Below are 16,893 nucleotides of genomic sequence, written 5' to 3' on the forward strand. Positions count from 1 at the left end.
GTGTTTCATGGTTCGGGTCCTGTATTTGGTAACCTTGCAGGACAGGTCTGAATGAACTGCAGTAGCACCCAATCTTTTGTCCCAACGGCCTCTCATCCCAGAGGTGTGCCTGACAGCACCTGTCCAAATGGCTGAGGCCGACCCCCTGTGGCCTCTTGTTTGCCACCCTAGAAAAAATTAAGGCACTGGGCAGATGGCTAGGAGCCCCATGGAAACCCTACAGATGGACTCAGAAGCTGGGCACTCCTGATTTCATGAGCACAATTTTTCTGTCCAGTTCTAGAAACTACCATTGCGACACTTACTGTCACTCCGCGGAAAACTCTCGGCTGGTGACTTATGTAATTGGCTACACCCCACGCCCCCACACCAGGATCCTACTTTGGGAAAGGGTTAGTCCCTGAGGTCTTTCCAAAGGAGTTTGGCCCAGTTCATGCCAGTCCCTGTCCTCCTCAGCCAGCTGGATGCTTGTGGCCTTGGGCTGGTCATGAAGTACCCTCTCCAGTCTGCTCCTGCTGGCCTGGCCAGAGACAGCCCCCAGAACACCCAGGAAAGCCAACACAGGCACATTCAAGACCCTGGGGTGTGCTTGGCCCGGATGAGACTGATGAGACACAGGCAAGGATCCTGGTGTTGTTTGGGAGGAAATTTTTGAACAAATATTTGAATAAATCAGGATAAATAAGGCAAGGCTCAGCCCCCTACCCAGCCATTTAGGGTATCAGAAATCAGGGGGACAGACAGCCAGGTACTCAGCTAACTCAACAATAGCACAAATGTCAGGATGTCAGCAGGTGACACAGGATGGGACCACAAAAGAATGCTTTCTTTTGTCTAGGAGGTGGCGAGATGGGGCATGGCCACAGAAGTTCTGGGCTTAGCTAGGCTTTGAGGGACATGTGATAATCTGTACTAAAACAAGTGCTGGGCCCAGTGTTGTGGTGCAGCAGGCTAGGCCACTGCTCTCAGGGTCAGCATCCCATACCTGATAAGTGCTGGCTGTGTGGCTGCCGATTCAGCTCCCTGTTAATGCGCCTAGGAAAGCAGCAGAAGGTGGCCCAAGCACTCGGGCCCTTGCATCCACAGACCCCACCTGCCAGCACTTGGGGTCCCACTGGGAACACAGCAGGAACCCAGGCGGAAGTGGACCCAGCCCAGGCCCATGGACCAAGCTCATTCTTTAACTGAACAGCAATGTTCTCCGACAGCCCTTGAGATCAGCTCAAACCAAGAGCAAACCTCTTTTACTTGTTTAAATAGTGGAACCAAAGATTCTGGGGGTTGAATTCTGGGCCTCTTGCAAAAGGAAATGCAAGGAAGAACATCTGGAGGACTTGGGGAGCGAATGGGCCAAGGAAGCAGCCACGGATCTCAAGGTCGGGAGCGGTCCAACCTCTCGAGACCCTCTGGCCCCCTTGCGTGGCGTCCCTGCCTGGGGAGAGGCCCCTCTACCCAAGCATCTCCGGTGGGGGCTGAGTCATCACCCCACAAGACAGACAACTGGGCCTGGGTATCCGATGTCCTCTTCACAGCCACGCCCCTGACTTCCAAGCAACAGGCGGGACCCTCCCCCTTCCACATGGTGTGAGAATGGCCATCTTAGTGAGAATGGCCATCACCCTCCACCCTCAGCCAGCCTCTTTGAGCCTCTTGAAGCCACTTGTCTGCTCCAGTTCTTATTCCAAACTCACATGAGCTTTCCAGGGGGTCAGTTGAACTGTCACAATGTTCAGGACTGAGCTCCACCCACAGGGACAGCCAAGACCCCTCCCCAGAAGGATGCAGCTGCTTCTTTTGTCTTGGCAACCAAAGAACAGAACCAAGAGAAAGCCTGGTCCTCTCTACTACTCCCCAAAAGCTTACTGAAACAGCCAAACTACATCATCTTCACTCTCGCTGTCCCTGGGAGCTACTGCCTTGTGCAAAGGTGTCTTCGTACCAGCAGAGGACGCCACACCGCCAGACAGAACGGGCTGGGCTCATTGACAGATTGGAACCTGGGCGCGGGCCCCTGGGAGGGGTGGGAGCAGCCCAGCGCGAACCTGGGAAGGTCACAAGTTGACTGAGATGGCGCCATTATCCCTGTGGTGGATTGGCAGGTGCTGTGGTGGATTGGCAGGAGCCGCGGTGCCTCCAGCAGGTGGAGGAGGGGCAAGTACAGTGACACAGAGCTTCCCGGGGCATCTTGGGTATCCCTCCTTTCAACACGCCACTGAGAACTGCTGGCACCTCCCGCGTGTCCCGTAGGCACCTCGATTCTCCTTTCACCTGGCACCAGGTTCCAGCCAATGGCGGCTCCAGGAAGCAACTTTTCATAGACTGCATTTCTGGTCTTGGCCACACCAGGAAAGGGCTCCTACTGCTCACCCCATCCCTTCCACCTGCTGAAGGCTCACCATGTTTCTAGATTCTTCTCAGCTCATAGCCCCACCCCTCTTCAGCTCCTGTGGACTTCTCTTCCTGGCTGTATCCTGTAGTGTGTAGCTCTCCTGGTTTCCATGGCAACACCCCTTCTCCTGGCTCCCCATCACACTCTCCACTGACTTCTTTCCCAGGTGCTCAGGCTGAGTGGTCCCTGGGCCGTCTTCCCGAGTGTCCTCTTATTTTTAGGAGACTATGCTTCCTGTCAGGCAGACAGCTGCACCATTCAGGGGTCCACACGACACCCTCCCAGGTGGAGACAGGGCCTTTCATCAAGACCGAATCCCCAACACACAACACAGAACAAAGTACAGTGGAGAATACGTGGCTCATTTTCTCCCCCTGAATGTTCTAAAAATGGCCCCAGCCCACAAAACGTCCTAAACATGCCACACTGCCCCCAGGGATCATTCAGAAACCTGAGGATGCGTTTTTGCTTGTCACTCTGAGATGAGCAATCATCCCTGACGTTCTGTGATTGGGATCCAGGTGGAGCTGGACTTCCTGCCCCACCGTGAAGGCTCTCCCATGCGTAATGGTCAAACCCAGAATCCAGCTCCGTATCACATGCAGACGCAAGGGGTTTTCTCAGTTCCCAGCTCTGCTGAGCTACTGGGGAAGGTGGCTACAGTATAGAGAAAAGATTGCACACTCTGTTCATCAGAAGGCACACAGGAGTTTCTCACCTTTTTGTAAATGGATGTCCTCGGTGGCCAAGATACTCAGGGCACCTCCAGTGGACATCCCTGCTTCAGCGTGTGTCTGTAGCTGGTTGGACACGTGATGGCTCCCCCTCTGAGAGCAAGCACCATGGCCACGCATTGTAGCATGCCCAGTGCTTAGCCAGTCCTTGATGCACAGGGCTGGTGCAGGAGTTGGGTTTTGTACAGAACAGAATCCACATTTTTCCTCTATTGTCTTTATTTTATTTTATTATTTTTTTTGAAGATTTTTATTTATTTATTTGACAGGTAGAGTTAGATAGTGAGAGGGAGAGACATTTACTCCCCAAATGGCCGCTACAGCTGGCGCTGTGCCAATCCAAAGCCAGGAGCCAGGAGTTTCTTTCTGGTCTCCCATGTGGGTGCAGGGGCCCAAGCACTTGGGCCATCCTCCACTGGACCACAGCAGAGAGCTGGACTGGAAGAGAAGCAACTGGGACTAGAACTCGGTGCCCATATGGGATGCCAGCGCCACAGTGAGCCACGGTGCCGGCCCCCTCTATTGTCTTTTTAACATCGGTGCCTGAGGGCCCTTGCTCTTCCTCAGTTCTTCGTTACTCACCAACGACTGCAGTTTTTTCTGCATCCCTGACCACTGTACGTGACACCGGTATCTACTTCACGGCTCTCCTTAGCTAGGAAACCCAAGTCAAATCAAGATGAGCCGGAGAGGCCAGCGCTGTGCTGTAGTGGGTAAAGCCGCTGCCTGCAGTGTCAGCATCCCATATGGTTGCTGGTTCGAGTCCCAACTGCTACTCTTCCAATCCAGCTCTCTGCTATGGCCTGGGAAAGCAGTATAAGATAGCCCAAGTCCTTGGGTCCCTGCATCCACATGGGAGACCTGGAAGAAGCTACTGGCTCCTGACTTCGGATCAGCTCAGCTCTGGCCATTGCAGTCTTTTGGGGAGTGAACCAATGGATGGAAGACCTCTCTCTCTGTCTCTATCTCTCTCTGTAACTCTGTCTTTCAAACAAATAAAATAAATATTTTAAAAAAAAGAGAGAGAGAGCCAGAATGTTCCCAGCAATGAGATGGAGAAAATGTGGACCAGGGGGCATGAGTCCATCCCTGTCCCTTCACTCAGCACCCCCAAGAAAACGGCCCCAGGGGTTGGTCCTTCCACAGACAGGGTGGGGTACACCACCCAGCTGTCTTTTGAGACTTGTTTCCTGGGTGTCCTGGTAACAAGATTGGGAGGCTCTGGTATTTCAGCCACTGCAAACATGGGCCCCTTGCAAGCTAAGGCTTGGACATTGTGGTTGGCACACCCGTCTCTGTGGGTTTGGGTTATATCAGTCCTCAGGTGCAAAGTCAACTTTGAGTCCTCTGCCAAGATCAATGGTACCTCCCCACAGGGCTGTTGCTGGGCCACGGCGACCACTGCTAGGTGCCGCCCTCCTTGGTGTCACTCCGCCCGCCCTTCTTTGTCACTCCTTTCTAACGCCACTTAGTCACTTCCCTATAACACACAGGCAGCTCCCAGAGGACTCGCACTGCATTTCTTGCCCCCTTGATGTCTGGAGCCAAATGTCCTCATCCCCATCTCACCCAGTAGACAACTGAGGCATGGGAAGGCCCAGGGACTTGCCCAGGGACCCACCTCACTCCCTGTAAGCTGTGGGCCATTTCTCATTGCCAACCCTTTAAATATCACAGCCGGATGGACTCAGATTCTCTGAATCCAAGTTCCACGTCCTTCCAACCCCACCAAGGTGCTTTCCAAGTGCTCCCATCATCAGTCCAGGTGGAAACAGATCTGGGGGAGGGGTTTGACTTGGCTGAACCCTCGGCTGAAGTCACCCCAAAAGTGGCAGCAGTGGAGTGCCCCCAACTGTCCTTATGGGGCCAGCTGGGATTCCAAGGAAGGAACCATCAAGGGTCGGGGGATCGGCGCCAGCTATTACTAGGGGTGCTTGGGGACAGAGAATTACACACGCTCTTGCAAAGGACTCTGAGACAAGAATATTCTCTGGGTGTGTCCATGAGAAAGGATTGGGTGGTGGAGTGTGGGCGAGAGTGTAAGGCTAGTTTCCTGAGTTTTGAAGCAGCAACCTAAATAGTTTTCTCGGTGGCTGGGAGAGTCCTCTGTGCCACAGGGGTCAGCAGAGCTCTGGGTGGTGGTGGCCCACAGGGGAAGGGAAGTGTCCTATCCCACTCTCTGTCACCTCCCTTGGTTCTGAAACTCCCCAGGCCCCTGTCTGCATCCTGCTGTCACAGCAGTTGCTGACCCGGTGTCCCTCGTGCCCCTCACCACAAGGACATCCCTTTTCCATGCAATGCTGTCCCTTCTTCTCAAGGCCAAGAGCTCACTGCTATGGTCAGCAGAGCCCTCTCTGGGACATACAGCCTGCCACCGCTGTCCCTCCATTCCTCAACCGCATGCATCGCCTCTGGGTGACAGCCTGCTCACCCCTTGCAGCTCCACCCTGCAGCCACGTGTCTCGGGAATCCTCTCTCACTCCCAACCCAGCACCCATCAGAGACAGAGGAGCCACAAACAAAGGCGACGGAGACCTGGAGCGAATTTCCAATGCAGTTTATTGCAGCAAAACAGGGGGCTGGGGGCTGGGGGACCTCTCCACAGAAGGCAAGCGGCTTGCTTGCCCCTTCGGTACGGAGCCGAAGCAGCTCCGAGCGCAGCACAGAAGCCCTGGGGGGCAGGAGAATGGGAGGGGCCCTCCTCTGAAATGTCGTGTGTGGCGCGGTGGAACCAAGCGGGGCTGAAGCCAGGGCACGAAGACCTCCGGCGAAGGATCGGGGAGCTACTTGGGCGAGCGGAGCAGAAGAGAGCGGGCTGCGGGGGCGGGACGAAGGGGTGGGCCGAGCCACCTTCCTCCCTGCAATCAGGCTGGGGCAGTGGACCTCGGCCCCGCCCAGAAGCCTCGGTACTGGCGGGGAGCGAGAGCGGCGCGGCTCCAGCGCCCTCTCCAACCGGCGCCTTAGGAGTAAGTGGCCGACACGAACTTCACGCTGGAACTGCCTCCCGAGCTCTTGGTCCCCCCAGAACTGGACCCCCGGCCTCCCGAGGAGCTGAAGCTGCCCCCGGAGCTCCCGCCGCCGGAAACCCGGCCGCCCGAGCTGCCGCCACCCCCTCCGGAGCCGCCTCTGCGGCCCCCGGAGCTGCCTCCGGAGCCATAGCTGCCGCCGCCGCCGCCGCCTCTGGAGCCATAGCCGCCGCCGCCACCGCCGCCTCCCGAGCCGTAGCTGCCACCGCCGGAGCCGTAGCCGCCGCCGCCGCCGGAGCCGTAGCCGCCGCCTCCCCGGCTGCTTCCTCCGCTGATGCTGGTGTGGCTGGTGCTCACCGCTGCAGAGAGAGGGGCGGCCGCCTTCAGCCCCGCCCCCGCCCCGCCCCCAGGTCCCCTGCACACGCCCCCCGCGGGAAGGACCGGTACTTACACACGCTCACGTTGGGGGTGCACTCCCCAGACATCCTGCAGAAGGAGAAAGCGAGTGGCACCCCCTGAGACTCCGCCGCCGCCACAGACCCCCTCCCTCCTCCCTGTCATCCGGGAGGCTCCCCAAAAGGAAGTCGGGTCCTCCCTCCTGCTCTGTGCCCCTTTCATGCCGCGCTCCCGCCCCCCGCCTCAGGCTGCAGCCCCCAACTTCAACCACAGCCAGCTTGCAAGGAAAGAAGCCCCTAAGAAGACCCCCTCCTCACCTGCTCTCCTCGCCTTCCAGCAGCTTCCTGTAGGTAGCGATCTCGATGTCCAAGGCCAGCTTGGTGTTCATGAGCTCCTGGTAATCGCGCAGCAGGCGCGCCATGTCCTCCTTGGCCTGCTGCAGGGCGTCCTCCAAGTCATTCAGCTTGTTCTGGGCGTCCTTGAGAGCGTTCTCTCCACGCTGCTCGGCGTCCGAGATGGACTGCTGCAGGCTGGCGATCTGGGCAGGGAGAAGCCAGCGCCTTTCACCCTCTCGTTGGACCGGGTGCCGCTCCCGGAACTTCTCAGCTCCAAATCACCTCCCCAGCCCAGTGAGGCTGACCAAACACCAGCCCACCCATTCTCCTGCCGAGTAGCATCACTAAAGAGAACCTGGCAGGGTGGCTGAATTCTGGAAACCAGTACAGTCGCTCCAGTGACTATGGAAAATGATGCAACCTTGGGCATGGATGGCGAGCTCCAAGGCTTGGGAAAGCCCCGCCCCCACCTGGGCATCCATCACCCCAGCTGGATGGAGCCGAGCCCCAGAGGAGGGGCCGGGTACCTGCTTCTTGACGCTCTCAATTTCAGCCCTGAGTCTCTGTATCATGCGATTCAGCTCAGATATCTCCATTTTTGAGTTTTTCACGCTGTCGCCTTGTCTGCCAGCTGTGATCTGCAGCTCTTCATACTGAAGAGGGTGAATCGGGCCAGTCAGAGGCGGTGCAGAGTACAAAATGGGAGCTAACGCAAGGTCATAAGGCAGGACACCACAGGGAAGCTGGCTGGCCACCCGGGCCAGCTCACCTTGGTCTGGTACAGGGACTCGGCTTCGGCCTTGCTCCTCTGGGCGATGTCCTCGTACTGTGCCTTCACCTCGGCGATGATGCTGCCCAGGTCCAGGGAGCGGTTGTTGTCCATGGACAGCACCACGTTGGTCTGGCTGATGTCCGTCTGCACCTGGGACAGCTCCTGCGTGGGGCATATGACGGCGTATGGTGCTCAAACAAGACCTAACTTGCAGGGAGGGCTCAGGAGACAGAAGATATATCCCCTTGCTGCTGGCGAGTGGTGGGTCCTGACCAAAAGACCTCCCGTTTATGTTAAAAAAAAAAAAAAAAAAAAAGGCAGTCAAGATGAGAGGACTTACCATTTGGAAGAGGGTTGTGTAGAACTCAATTTCCTGCTGTAAGGTGTCCACTTTGGCCTGGAGGTCCACTTTGTTCATGTATGCGGCATCCACATCCTGCAGAAGCCAAGGGCATCGGGCAGCTGTGGTCTTGACCTCACTGGCCATGTGGGGCGGAGTCTGGGATCTACTCCTTGTCTTCCCGCCCCAGGGCAAGCACACCCGCTCTTGCCTGGCTTGCTGAGAACCTGCCTCCACGCTCACCCCCTACAGAAGGTGCTGAGGAAATGGAGAAGCCAACTTCACACCCCAGCTGCTCTCTGCTCCCTAACTGCCTCTTCCATGCCTCATTTTAGACGGGGAGTCCCAGCCTACGGAATCCACTCACCTTCTTGATGGTCACAAATTCATTCTCTGCATTTGTGCGCTTGTTGATTTCATCCTCGTACCTGTGGGAAAGCAGAAGGGTGGGGGGATTTGAGATCGGCAAATCCCAGACTGAAAAACTGGCACAGCTTGGCATTGCTCTCCTGTTACAAAAGCCTAGGAGATCCCGGCCACCGAGATAAAGCCACAATAAAATCTGAGCAAGAAAACCGCGAAACTCTTTTCACCTTCTTAGAAGATGAAGCTCTCTGAAAACACCAAACCCATTGGCCGTGGACCCAAGAAAAGACATGGCTGCACCCTGCTTATTACTTTCCAGGAATCTTTTCCAATAGGAGTCACAAACTGTGTTGCCAAACTTGCTTACTTGTTGCGGTAATCCTCCACCAGGTCTTGCATGTTCTTCAGCTCCGAATCCATCCGAGACTGGTCACTCTTCAGCTGGTCTATTCTGTTTCGGAGGTTGCTGATGTATGCTTCGAACAAGGGCTCCAGGTTGTGGGATCTTGTGGTGGTATCCACCTGCTGCAGCAGCTCCCATTTCGTTTGCAGCACCTGGTTCTGCTGCTCCAGGAACCGCACCTGAAAACCCAAGACCCATCACTCCCGGTGCAGAAGGCGAGAGCCCCATGGATTTGTGTGCCAGGGAGTGAGAGGAGTGCCAAGGGCTACCTCACCACAAGGCCTGGCCTCAATGGGAAGAGAACTTCAATGCCTACTTCCGGGCCTTGACAGAGAAGCAGAAAGAAGGTGCTCAACTTAGCCTCATCTTCCTAACCTCGTGCAACTCACCGAGGACTTGGGGAAACATGGAGGAGGCAGAGACAAATGCCCATCACTAAGCACATGTAAATTTATTACAACTATGCTTTGGAATATAGATTTGCATAGATGATAGTTAAAAGGTTTGCTTGCTATTTGGGTGACCGTATCATAGGGTACCATGAAAATCAGTTTACATTACCTCACACAGTTCAAAAGTGTGTTGGGGAAACCCAACACCTGGATTTGAAATTTCTTATGTATAACCTGGGGTTGATGGCGTTGAAGATTAAGTTAAAAAAATAAGAAATGGTTTGCATGTTTTCCCAGGGCTTGGAAGTATATTCGTATGGAAAAAAAAAAAAAAGAGGATGGCACCCTGCTCTGGTAGCAAGGCAAAGGTCGCTGAGACAGAGCTCCCCTCTGGAAGCAAGAAGCATCTGGCCCTGACTTACTGCACACTGCCTGCAGCAGTGCCACAGTGCACGCCACTCACACTCAGCTCAGGGTTTACGGTTAGGAAGCTCTTTCCAGGGTTCTCACTGATGCGCTAGAAGGTGCAGTTAGCCCCGTCCTGTGATCTTCATTCAACAGCTGTAGCTTGCAATGCAGTTCAAGCAGTGAATAAAATGCACTTAATGGTAAGATGGCCCATGTAGAGTTGGACCTCAGAGTCCCTTGTCCCCGACAGGCTGCTCGTTAGCACCATTCCCAAGCACCTCTTGGAAAGCCTTTCAATAAAATTCCCTTTTGGTCGTCCACACACGAGAACTTGAACCTGAAGCCACCCCTGTCTCGGCTGCAGCCAACACGAGTGGAGCAGTTGAACTCACCTTGTCAATGAAGGAGGCAAATTGGTTGTTGAGGGTCTTGATCTGCTCCCGCTCTCGAGACTTGACTTTTTGGATCTCAGGGTCAATCTCCACGTTGAGGGGTTGTAGAAGGCTCTGGTTGACGGTGACTTCCTGGATGCCACCAGGGGGGCAGACAGGCCCAAACCCACCCCCGAAGCCTCCACCCCCAAAGCCACCACCTCCAAAGCCACCACCTCCAAAGCCACCACCCCCAAAGCCACCACCTCCAAAGCCACCTCCACCGAACCCACCTCCGCTGCCGAAACCGCCACCCCCAAAGCCACCACCACTGCCGCCAAAGCCACCACCAAAGCGTCCCCCTCCTCTGGCCACACTCAGGGAGATGCTTTTACTGCCCCCGAGGCTGACAAGGCTGCGGCTTCCGAAACCGCCGCTGCCGCCACCCCCACAGACCCCCGATGTAAACCTTCCCCCGCCTCCACCAATGCGGCGCACGGAACTGCTGGTGGTCCTGCGCTGGCAGCTGAGGGCCCCGGCAGAGCCGGAGCTAAAGCCCCCTCTGCTGCGGTACCCAGATCTGCAGCTGAACTGTCGGCTCATGGTGCCTGAGAGCAGAGTGGCAACGAAGCAGAGAGAGGAAAGGAGCTAAGCACTCCTCTAGCCCGAGCCCAGAGACTCGCCCTTATAAAGCAGGAGGCGGTTGGGCTGGGTCCCCCAGAGTCAGCACAGACGCTGTACCTCAGCAGGGTTTGGCTCGCCTGCAGCCATACAAGATTTTTACGAGCCTCAACAATACGATAAACACTACACACCTAGCTCCAGGATGGGCTCTCAGAATCGCTGTGCCTGCAAGATTGGCGCATATGGTAATCCTTTTATCGGACGAGATCTCTCTCGAAGCACTTGGTGGCTTCTGGAAACGCAGGACCCCACATCTGCTCCCTGGTGTGTCCTGGTAGGATTTCACCACCGTGATAAGTAAATCCCCATTCTCGCCTTGTCCCTGTAAAGTTACAGAACACGGCTCTCTCGCCCCCGGTAGCAGGTGCATTTCCCCAGAGTCAGGCATGAGTTCTCTCTGGCTCAGCTCTGAGACCTGCCCCCCAGACCCTAGAGCTCACCGACTTCTATCTCCTGGCACAGAGCAAAGGCGTTAATAACTAGGAAGTTAAAAGATTTTGTTTAAACCAAGCTTCAGTGCGCGCGCTGCATGGGTTGGTTGAAGGAGAGAAGCTGTCATCGCACAGGTGGGTGTGCATGCAGGTTCTCTGGAAGTCTGGCAGGGAAAGCCAGGTCCTTTTCTGAGTTCCCCAGATGCTCTTCTTCTTCCAAGCTACAGCGCAGCACGAGACAGGTGCCAGCGGCACGACACAGCAGCTGCAGAAAACAGGTGCCAACGGGCAGCACACAAAGCACCCGTGGAGCAGGGAAAGGAGCAGATAGAAACACCCTGGACATTTAGTAAGGGTGGGGGGTGTGCAGCTCGGACTCTATGGAGTGACAAAGGTAACAGCGACGGTGTCACCATGGTGACAAAGACCGACCGTGCTCTTACAGATCTGATAGGTATTAACTAGCTCAATTTTCATAAGAGCTTCGAGACAGCTGCGACCCGTCTATCCATTTTAGAAAAGAAGGAACAGAAGCCCAAGGCTACGCAGGTGGAGAGTGGCAGAGCTGGGGCTTAGACGAGGGCCCTCACTATGACATGCACCGTGCTATCCTGCGTGGTGTGCGACAGCGTGGTCCTCCTGCCTAATGTGTGGGAGACCAGATGGCGAGGGCTCCAAGGCCAGCAGGAGAACTTTGATCGTTTGAGTCCCGGGAGCCTGGCATGTGCAAGCACTTGGAAAATGTCTCCCCGGCTCATTCAGAGAGCGGAGACTGGGGACAGAGAGCTCAAAAACCGGCCAGGACACCCCAGGGACCTTCCCAGAGAGCAGCCCTCCATCAGTAGCCTGGTGTGCAAATGCAGAAAGGACAAATGCAGAGGGGACAAAGCCAGCTCTGACTGCAGCTAGCTCTGAGCTCTGGCTCAGCGCGGGAGCTCAGAGACCCATCCCAGAAGTCTCTGACTGTTGCCCAATCCACAGAGGGACTTGGTGGAAGACCATAGGTCCCACTGCCCTGTGCCAGTCCTGCCCTCTGAGCCTTGCCCCCCCACTATGTTGGCTCTACCTCCTCTTCTGGAAGGTGCCCCCACCTCCCCGATGCCCATCTCTCTCTCCCCCACTCAGCCCCTTTCCTGTGTCTGGGGCTCCGTCCCGGCACGACCATCCTCAGACTGCTAAATCAACCATCTCTTTAGGGAGTGAGTAAGCCGGGCCTTGGGCACAATGGGGCCTGGGATGGTCTTGGCGTGGTGACGACTGTTGCCCAATGCTCTCCTCACAGGCAATCAGGATGTTTCCAGTTCAGCACCCTCCCTAGGAGACCTATTGTTGTACACAATCAATTCCTCCTAGCATTTTGGAGGGGTGTGCGTACGTGTATGCATGTGCGTGTGTGTGTGTGTGTGAGTGCATGGGTGGGTGTGTGTGGGTGCCAGCCAAAACCAGAATCCTGCAGTGACCCTCCCATGCTTCCATCTCTGGCATAGAGAAAAATCCAAGAGGTGGACCAGGACCAAAAAGAACACGAAGGCACAGAAACCGGCAGCGGCTGACAGTTGCACCGCTCACCCCACAGGTGCACGAGAACTCGGGCTGCGTTCAATCTGCTTCAAAGAAATAGGACGCAGAAGCTCAGAGAGACCACAGGACGAGGAGGCTCAGAGAGACCACGCCCTCCAGTGAGAAACAAACGAAGTCAGGGCTGGGTGCCTCCTTCTAGCTCAAACCCGAGCTTGCACATTCCAGTTCGAGTGCACAAAGAACCCTAGCTCCCCCCCCCAAACCCGGTCCACGGGGACTCGGACCCCCCACCATCAACCTGCCTGGCAGGGACCAGAGAGCACGGGCTCAGAGCCGTGAGACAGCTTTTCCAAGTCATACAATCGGTTCCTGGGAATCCTCCAATTTCTGAATCAAACTCTTCTCTCCTCACTGCTCGCCTTCGGGGCGCTGCAGTGGGCCAGGCGCTGCGATGCTGCTGGCCAACCACGTCCACCTTCACCTGCGCTGGCCCCAGGATCGTGGTGGGAGTGTGGGGATAGCAGGTGCTCCACATCCCCTCGGTCCTGCAGGAGGCACTGGGTCTCTCCAGGCGCCACCCTAGTGTGGAGAGCTGCAGCTCACGTAAACAGCAAAGCTGCCCCCTGCCCAGGCTGCTCAGGCCTCTTGCTCCCTCTTCCTCTCAGCCCCTCTCCATCTCCATTCTCTTCTCTCCTCTGAAAAAAGCCCTCCGGCTGCCTTGACAACTCTCCACCAACATCTGCCCTCCTGCAACCTTGGGGCACGCGAGATGTCTTCTGAATCTGTTCTCTGTCCATCCATCAGACCTGGGAGGGCCACTGCCCCATCTCTGCTCTGCTGGGCACCGGAAAGGCCCAGACCTCACCTCCTCCTCCAGGGAGCTTGCCCTGATGGACACCACACAGCTATTCTGCTCATTTCTTTTCCTAACCCAGTTGCTGTTGTATTCAAGGGCATCTTGATGTACTCAGTCGGCAGGTGTGTGTGTGTGTGTGTGTGTTTGCCATCTACCTAGTTACTCTGTAAGCCAAAATGACATCTTCTTAAAAGAAAGCAAACACTAAGCCCCCCAAGTGTGGATGCCCTCCCGACCTCCCCCAGGGTCCCAGCCCCAGAGGGGCACTCCCACTCCCAGTGGTGCTAGGTGACAGTGCCAGGACACCTGCCCCCACACACACACTCCAGCACTAATTAAAGAAAGGAGGCTGCCACAGGCAAGCCAGGGGGCATGGGCAGGAGCAGGTGTGGTGATGTTTTGAGAGGTTTTGCAGGGATGGGACGGAGGAGAGGATTGAAGGGAGGCGTGCAATGACAAGCCACCCAGCCCTGCGGGACTCTAGCAGGGCCGTGGGAGAAGGAAATCTCAGGGGAGTGGGGAAGCCTGAAGCCTGAGAGGCACAGAGGAGGATGGCAGGCCATGGGCAGGTGGGGCGAGGTGTCGAAACTCACAGCCAGTGGAGGAGGTGCCCTGGCTTCTCACGGAAGGGCCGGGGGCAGAGCGAGGGGCAGTCCCTATTTAAGACACACAGCCGAGGAGGAGGAGGCCCCCAGGAGCCACTCCGTGCTGGGCAAAGCAGAGGCCAGGAAGGAGGGAGCCGTGGATGAAGGCATGGGCAGGCTGGAGGTGGCAGACACTGGCCAGGAGTCCGCAGGCCTGGGTCCTACTCCGGCCTCTGCGCGTGTCCAGCTGTGTGACCCTCTCTGAGCCTGTAAGATGAGGGCTAGAGCTACCTGTCATTATTGACAAAGGGAGGAGGGAGCATCACCCCTGCCTTTGGTAGGACCCAGAAACTGTGTAACCATCAGGAGAAGCTTTGGAACAAGCCCCTGGCTCCCTGGGACCAAGAGAAGACTGGGAAGGGAAGTGTAGGCTCTGTGAATGGGGCCACTTGTAAGACAACGTGCTGGGGGCCCACTGCAGGGAGGCAGGGGTGCAGGTGCACCTGGAGCCGCAGGAGGGTAGAGGGTGGGAGGAGTCCTTAGTCCTACTGTGGACCTCTGGCTCTGTGGAGGGGGATCAGCCCCAAGAGCCGACACCCAGGGCCAGGCTTGGAAGCCAGCGACACCCTGAGCCCTCCAGAAGGGTGCCCAAGCACACGTCCCGACAGCCCAGGTGCCCAGTCAGCCCTGACACAGAGCACTGAGCAAGTGGGACACGAGCATCCCCCCGGACCAACGAGAAGGCCAGCCAACAGCAGGGCAGCAAGTCCGACCAAATCCTGCCCATCAATCACACGGAGCCCTGGAGAGGGACTGGGGGAGCACGCAGCTCATTCATAGGAAGACACGTCCTGAGCCAGAGGCCTGGGTGATTGGAGGAGGGGAGGTGACAAATTCGACTGACTTTCCTGGACCCAGAACCTTCCCAGCCCAGAAATACGTGCCTTGCCCAAGATCAGACAAAGTTAGAATTTGCTCAGCCAGTGGCTGCTCCTCCTGTTCTCCACGTCCCGAGATCAGAATCTCCACAGATGAGTAGCTGTTGGAATTCAATTTAGATTCCCAAGGCGCCCCGCCCGGAGGGAGGGAGGAGCAGCTGACAAACTTTCCCCAGAACTCTGAGCGCCAACGCTTCCTCCTCTGTGTGATTGGTGGGTGCGCCAGCTCTGCCCTGGCTCTCAGCATCTGCCTTGTGGCAGGAGCGTCACATCGGGGCTGTGATGGGGGGCTTCATGGTCCCCCGCAGGATCACAGAGTTCCCTGGAGTTTCTCCCAGCTGTCTCCAGGGGATGGTGATAATCCAATGAGATGGTGCGTGGGGACCGTTTGCTCATGGTTCTGAGAGCAGAATGCTGAGTGCATTGGGATGAGCTAGAGGAGTGAGGCCCTTGCTCCCCAAGGGAACATCTCCCTGTCTGTAGTAGGATCTTTGTCTCCACTGGGAGACCTCCCCCAATGGCTTGGAGCCACAGCCCCCCTGCTTGGGTCCCCACTGTCACTCTGTCTTAGCAGAGCATCAAGTCACCACTTCTCATCTTGCACTCACTCCTCCTGCCTCTGACATTCAGCTCCCAGGACCCGTGTCCTGGGGCTCAGGCCCGTGGTTCCCTCCGCTCAGCCCCCACCCCTCCGTGGTGTGAGCATCAAGTCTTCCAAAGAGAAGAGATTGGGCCACGCTTCCTGGACAATCCCAATTCCCGCCTCGGAGAAGGGTGGGAAAGAGGGGACCCTCGTGCTTCCTCCCCCACCTGGATTCTCTTGAAGCACCGTCTGCAGGTGTGTGGCCCCAGATCCACACTGCACAAGCGGTCTGGTGGTGCCAGAACACTTGACTGTGTGTTATGAGCCCTGGGCTTCTCCACGACTTTCTCCTTCCTGGCCATGTCTTCCCCAAGTGACAGAGAACAGAGTCCCTTTTTTCTCAGGCTCTGCCACCTGGATTCTTAGAGTAGCACAGACATGAACTGCTCCTTACCCAGCCCTCCGGCCACCCCTCACTTCCTCCCTCTGCCTTCTGCCAAGTGGTTAGCCAACCTCTGCCTGAAACGCGATGTCCCTCCAGGGGTCTCTGCCACCTCAGGATCCATCCGCAGGTGCAGCTTATACGGGGCCCAGCCTGCTGGGCTCCCCCACCCCATCATCAGCTGGAGTCCGCCCCCCCTTTCTGGCCTTAGGGAGCAGCCCCACTTTCCCCACATACTGCCAGGTGCGAGTCCCCACCCGCCACCGTTGTCCTGGCCACTGTGCTCTGATCAGGCCCCTGTGCACCACGGCCCTGGGTGCTCCGTGCCCCCGGAGAGAGCTGACTGCAGAGGAGCCTGCACAAGCCGCCTCCCCGGCTCTCCTCTCTTCCTGGTTCCCAGGGCTGTCTCCGCAGCCACCGCACCCCGTTGACTCATGTGTTCTCACTCCCCAGTGTTTGTGCCCTTGCTGTGGGTCTGCCTGTGCCTCCCCTCCCTACTCCCCGTGTCCTTGAACTTCCTGTGCAGTGTGTAGCATCTGTCCTCCCAGCCCCTCTGCCCCCGCCTCCCCTTTCCCAGACCGCCCCCAGCAGGCCCACCGCTGGGACAGAGCCACTGCGGGGGGACCTCCAGAGAGAGAGTGCAGGGGTGTGCCTCTAGCCAGGAGCATAAATAATCTCAGCTGTATGGACTGTGGTTGCACAAATCCCACGTCCAAATTCCACCTGTTTCCCCCCAGGGGAGTGAGAAAGTAGGTCACAGCTTTTACATGGATTCAGAAAGGCACGTGCAGGAGGTGATGGCTTAACTTTGTTCTTGTGTTTCTGCAGCCTTGCTCCACTCAAGGCATGGGTCGCAGAGGCAGGGCCCTCCCACTAAGTGAGCCTTGCACCCACCCACCCCCACCTCCTCCTCTCTGCTCAGCTTCTGAGACCCACCTGCTCCATCTCACTCACATGTTCCCCATCTCTTCTCTCCCAGTCC

At 56.8% G+C, this 16,893-nt stretch overlaps 2 protein-coding genes across 3 annotated transcripts in view; both read right to left on the reverse strand.

Annotated features, from left to right (window-relative positions):
- LOC100347647 (keratin, type II cytoskeletal 73) overlaps positions 1–16,893 on the reverse strand; it is a 99,481-nt gene that overhangs the window by 41,902 nt on the left and 40,686 nt on the right. The gene's annotated exons all lie outside the window — the stretch shown is intronic.
- Positions 5,664–10,531, reverse strand: KRT1 (keratin 1). Its single transcript, XM_002711004.5, has 9 exons — positions 9,894–10,531; positions 8,666–8,880; positions 8,300–8,360; positions 7,933–8,028; positions 7,590–7,754; positions 7,348–7,473; positions 6,803–7,023; positions 6,541–6,575; positions 5,664–6,448 (listed from the first exon to the last, which is right to left on the reverse strand). Exons 1-9 carry the CDS (start codon positions 10,473–10,475, stop codon positions 6,084–6,086), a joined length of 1,866 nt encoding a protein of 621 aa, XP_002711050.3. The 5' UTR covers positions 10,476–10,531; the 3' UTR covers positions 5,664–6,083.

This window comes from Oryctolagus cuniculus, chromosome 11, assembly GCF_964237555.1.
Source record: "Oryctolagus cuniculus chromosome 11, mOryCun1.1, whole genome shotgun sequence".
NCBI classification, from domain to species: domain Eukaryota; kingdom Metazoa; phylum Chordata; class Mammalia; order Lagomorpha; family Leporidae; genus Oryctolagus; species Oryctolagus cuniculus.